At 40.4% G+C, this 5791-nt stretch overlaps 1 protein-coding gene across 7 annotated transcripts in view; it reads left to right on the forward strand.

Annotated features, from left to right (window-relative positions):
• Positions 1-4445, forward strand: part of LOC122563754 (adhesion G protein-coupled receptor B2-like) — a 776300-nt gene extending 771855 nt beyond the window's left edge. For all 7 annotated transcript variants that reach the window (XM_043717945.1, XM_043717942.1, XM_043717944.1 and 4 more), the window contains one exon: positions 2267-4445. In XM_043717945.1, coding sequence (XP_043573880.1) covers positions 2267-2434 — 168 coding nt within the window. In that variant the 3' untranslated portion in view covers positions 2435-4445. The remainder of the gene's footprint in view (positions 1-2266) is intronic.
• Positions 4446-5791: the final 1346 nt, after the last annotated feature.

Raw genomic sequence — 5791 nt, forward strand, 5'->3', positions numbered from 1 at the left:
AATGCCTTGCCAGTAGCAGTGGTGGACTCTCCTTCATTATGGGCATTTAAACGTGCATTGGATAGGCATATGGAGGATAGTGGGCTAGTGTAGGTTAGGTGGGCTTGGATCGGCGCAACATCGAGGGCCAAAGGGCCTGTACTGCGCTGTATTCTTCTATGTTCTATGTTCATGCCTCACCGCATCATAATTTCCCTGCCCCCATCTATAACTCTTGCCCTGTAGTGCACACTTATCCCTCTCCATCACTCGAGTAAAGGTCACCGAATTGTGGTCACTGTCCCCAAAGTGCTCACCTACCTCGAATTCTAACACCTGGCCTGGTTGATTACCCAGAACCAAATCCAGTATGTCCTCACCTCTTGTTGGCCTATCTACATATTGTGTCAGGAAACCCTCCTGCACACATTGGACAAACACTGACCCATCTAACGAACTTGAGCTATAGCTTTCCCAATCAATATCAGGAAAGTTAAAGTCCCCCATAACAACCACCCTATTACTTTCACTCTTCTCTTGAATCATCCTCGCAATCCTTTCTTCTACGTTTCTAGGACTATTAGGAGGCCTGTAAAAAACTCCTAACAGGGTGACCTCACCTTTCCTATTCCTAACCTCAGCCCAAACTACCTCAGATGGCGAGTCTTCATCCAACGTCCTTTCCACCGCTGTAATACTATCTTTGACAAGCAATGCCACACCTCCCCCTCTTTTACCCCCACCTCTGACCCTACTAAAACATTTAAACCCTGGAACCTGCAACAGCCTCTCCTGTGCGCTTTTATAGGGAAAAAAACCTACCCAGGTAAGCTTGCGCTACACCAGCTTCCGGGTCCGCTCCGCGCTTTTTTTAAAAAAAACACTTTCAACTTTAAACTGTTAAACAAACGTCACCGAGCCTTCAAGCAGCCACTGCCAAACAGCCCTTACCTGCTCCACTGAGAGAGTGAAGGGGCTATTTAAACAGTCCCAAGCATAACCTTTTACAAACTATAATATTACAGAAACCACTGATAGAAATGAAAAATCACAATTCAAAATAAGCTATTAAAGGGACAATAAAGTCAAAAAATGAAAACAAGTAATTGAGGGGGATAATAGGGAAGGAGGATGATCTGTGGACTTCATTAGACTTGAAATGAAGCTTGTGAAGTGTTTTAGAGGAACAGTTCTTCATGAAGAGCAATGTTTTACGAAACTGGTCTTAGGAAAATTAGGAAACTTAAAGGCCTAATCCCAGGCTCACTGGTATTTTAACTGTGGCAGGAGCAGATCCATTCTGTGCAGAAAGCCCAGCAATAGCTGTATGGGTTGGGTGTTGGGCAAGATGGACAGCTTCCTCTCAAGGCCTTCCCCCATCCCTGAACCCTACCCTGGCTTCATGAGTCCACCTTCCTCATTGACCTTATCCCTGTTGATGAAACCCTGTCCCTCCAATCTGCCTGTGGCTCTTCAGATAGTGGAACTGCTTGTCATCTCGGCGACAACTACCGACCCACATGGCAGCAGCTTTCATAAGCAGGCATCTCGCCTTAAAACAATCAATCTTGCTTCCATTTTTAAACTGCTACAGCATAGCCATCAGAATTGTCTTTCACCCTATTTACTAATATCAGTCAGCTAATTGAGTCACCCCAAGCCTTTCAGATGCAGATGAATTATGACCTCTAATTTTCCATCAATGATGGTATCAACGAGTAATATTGTCAGATCGCAAATTAGCAGCTAAATCACAACACCAAGTATCTGTAATGATAGATTATGCAGTTTAATTTCGCAGTTCTTTTTTTTACATTTGTGAACAAGTATAAAAGCTGTCTTTTATTGACAAAACTGGTCAGGTTACTGGTTTATTTTTAGAAGTTGTTGACACTTCTTCCAATTTTTGTCAGCTAAATCATCCTCGCAAATTAAAACAAGCCGACTCTCAGTTTCAAACTAGAAAAATACCAAGCTAGTTGTACTCAAGGCCCAGGAAAAATGGCACCAGTTGCTATGAAAGTAATTCTGAATTATGTCTCCAGCCCCATTCTGTGCGAATTGTCTGGTCAAAGCAACGTATTAGAAAATGATACAATTACTTTGGTACCTCTAAAGCAAGGGATAGGGAGGGGAGACTTCAGTCAGATCTGCTACTTTTGACCAGGAATTTCAGTGCGCGTGGTCACTTTTAGATGAAAATGGATAACGTTGAGCAATACCTCAGTGTTGATAGGGTACTGAATGCACCAATAGAGAGATTGACTTGTAACTTTTCTATTCTCAGGAACAAACTATACCTTTGGAGCAGTCATGGGACACCTTCACAAACCCACCTGCCAACACACTTCATTTAGACAGCCAGGAGAACTTAGAACTTCATTCGCCAGAGTGGGAAACATCTGCCACAATTCCTTTGGATACATCTGAAGGAGACTTTCAAACTGAAGTTTGAAGAAGGTTCAAAGGTAAAAACAAACTGACAAAACAACAAACTTGAAATATATATTTTCACACTGATGCTTTGAGAAGAATTTTCATGTGTTGAATTCTCAAATATTCCTGAAGAAAAGTGAAGTTATTATTTTCAACGTTCTCACTACAACTGATAGGTGAGACACCAAGACTGAGTCTGTGAAACTAAGTTCCAGATCTGCGTGCTGAAGACCCTATTTCCTATACAATTTTCTTTTGCTGTGCTCTCTGGACCCACAATCAAGACTAAAAGGATTCAGGCACCATCTGTCATTGACACAACTAAGTTTAAGATGAAATTAGTTTTTAGTAAGACTTCATCACTTTTTTGTCTCAACACCTAATTGAGAAAAGACAATCAGGCAACAGTTATTTCAAAAATACTCTTGTATTTACTTTATTGTTCTCTTTTGGTCCTGAATTTTGCAATAGCTGCTTTTCTGTAAACCTTTCATTTGTTTTTTTTTGCTGTGCAAGATTTTCTGAAAAAGAGCCAAGGGAGTGATTGTGTAAGGCCCTGTGCTCAGAATGAAGCTTTATTAAAAGTAAGCACCAGGCCACGATGAGAGTATTAACAATAGAGTGCCAGTTTTTGATCATATTCGTGACTCCTGAAGTTTTCAAATTTGAGAAGAAAGTCTCACATAATTACTCCTGCCTACAATCATGTGGAAATAGCAGGTGCAGAATCACTAAAAATAGATGAGTTCTTTACCTAGCCTGCCCTCCGTGAGTTAACACAATCAGTTGCAGTCTCGCTTAATGCTGCTCTCTGCTGGTTTCAACAACCAGCTGTAAAGTCAGAATTCCACTTGATCTTTTGCTTTTACTGCCTGCTGGTTAGATTATAAGGATTCCCAGTCGAAGTAGCTGACTGGGGAACAAACTCAGTAATAATCACCAAATCCTTTTATTAAAAGCTCATTTATCGTTTCACATCAGAAATCTCTCACTTTTTTCTTCAAGCAAATGCATTTTTTATTTTCTCTACAAGCCCTTCACTTTTAAAAATGCAGGTGAATCCTCCACAGCTTATGGGAGATTGACCTTATAGAAGAGCGAGTATTGAGCAGGGCTTCCCAAAGTGGAGTTCAGTTCCCCAAGTGGAGCTGCAAATGACATTTATAGGGTCGCAGGTTCTGAGGCAGCAATGGCCACCATAGACTTGATCTCCAGATATAACTGATATATACTCCCTCTCTAGCAGACCTCTGATCTCTTTGTTCTCATTGAAGGATCACAATAATCTTTCAAACCTCAAAATAGGGTCCGAGTGGAAAACATTGGGAGACACTTGTAAAGGTTTGGGTATGGGGGGGGAGGTGTGAAGCATAAGACTAGGGTACAGATTTGTAATGAAGTTTGTGAGAGTTGTGCTCAGAGATGCTGAAGTAATTTTTTTATTATTGTTCCTAGAAAACTTGATCCAATTAGATTTTTGTTCTGTGCAGACATTTCATAGATATGTTTAACACACAATGAATGCATCACATGTTCATATTATAAATAAATATCTATATAGGTCTTGCATCTAACATTTGTCTGTCACACTTCCAAGTGTCAGGCCCAAAACCAAATATTAAACATGCACCTGATTAATTGAAACATAATTTTCATGAGACTTTGGCAAATCATCACTGAACAAGCTTCAAACATACCAACAAATAAACAGGAAGCAGGATCAATAACTATTTTATCTCTTTCATCAGAGCTTGTCAATAAATTTTTGTTCCTTTACCATTGTCATTCTATCCCTCATGAACCTATATGAAAATAAAAGGTATCTATTTAAATTTGTTAAATCAGCAAACCTTCAACCCATCTGTTTTGGGGTTTTCAGAATGGCTGGAATATTGAGTAGTTGTAGCAAGCCAAATTCAGTTTTGTCAAAGCAGAAGCTTTCATTCCTTATATTCCTGAAGGATTTTTTTTGTGGGCAGCACGGTGGCTCAGTGGTTAGCACTGCTACCTCACAGCGCCAGGGATGCAGGTTCGAGTCCCACCTCGGGCGCCTGTCTGTGTGGAGTTTGCACGTTCTCCCTGTGTACCTGTGTAGGTTTCCTCCGAGTGCTCTGGTTTCCTCCCACAATCCAAAGATGTGTAGACCAGGTGAATTGGCCATGCTAAATTGCCCATAGTATTATGTGCATTAGTCAGGCTAAATATAGGGTAGGGGAATGGGTATGGATGGTTTACTCTTCGGAGGGTTGGTGTGGACTTGTTGGGCTGAAGAGCCTGGTTTCCATAGTGTAGGGAATTCAATCTAATTTGCCATTGATTGAACTAGACCCTGTGAGCCTCAATTAAGTTTCTTATTTTAGTTTCCAAACTTAAAAGATATCTAACCTTTCTAAGAGAAATTATGAATATATTAATTACAACAGATTTTTTAAAATCAGCTTGTTTTGTAAACAAATTACATAAATGTGCAGGCTGCAAATAAGAAAACTGTGATATGAAGTATCAGAATCAAAGAATGTTTTTTTCAGTACATTTCCCATATCTTGAAGTTTACTGTAATGCTTCCTTTCCAGCCAAAAATAAATCTAATGCTTTCAATACCAATATCCCAGCTTTACATTCACCAGCTGGGATTTCAAAGACTTTGCTGATGAGAAATAAAAGGCAGGGTTGCAAGGGAGGGGTTAGTTGATAATTTGGAGGAAGGGTCACTGTGGCAATTTGCCAGAAGCAGGGAGTATGGCAAAATATTTTTGCCCATAGATGAATTGTATCAAATGTAGCCCATTAAGGATCTCCTGCCCCTAGCACGGGTAATTTACTAGTGACTGGTATATCATCACTGCATGGTGAGAATGTCATCCTATGATCTTGGAGGAAGAGCCCTCCTAATGAAGCACATAGGATGGGCTGTCATCATTTAAATATCTGATGGCAGCTTCCTAGCTGCTTAATTTGCATAAATTCTAGTTGCACCCCAAAACAGTGGAGACAGTGTTGCCCCCCTCCCCGTCAAATCCGAAGCAAATTGGCACATTTCCGGTTGCTGCCTATTCTATGATGTGTTTTTTCTCAGTCTGATATTCATGAAGTTAACAGTAATTCCAGTGATAGTAATTCCACTGACAGTAATTCCTCTCTTATAGGGCAATTTCATCTGATTCCACTTCCCCACTTTTTGTTTTTAGCTGTCAGTTCCCAACCCTCATCTATCTAGTTAACTCCCTTTGGAAATCAGATATAGAATCAACTTCTACCACCCTTCCAGGTAGCGCCTTTGCAAATCTTTTCAATTCTCCCAGTGTAAACAATTCACCCCTCTAGATCTTCTGTCAATGATTTTGAATCTATGACCTCCAGTACTAGCTAAATTGCT

This window comes from Chiloscyllium plagiosum, chromosome 27 (genome assembly GCF_004010195.1).
Source record: "Chiloscyllium plagiosum isolate BGI_BamShark_2017 chromosome 27, ASM401019v2, whole genome shotgun sequence".
Classification (NCBI taxonomy): Eukaryota; Metazoa; Chordata; class Chondrichthyes; order Orectolobiformes; family Hemiscylliidae; genus Chiloscyllium; species Chiloscyllium plagiosum.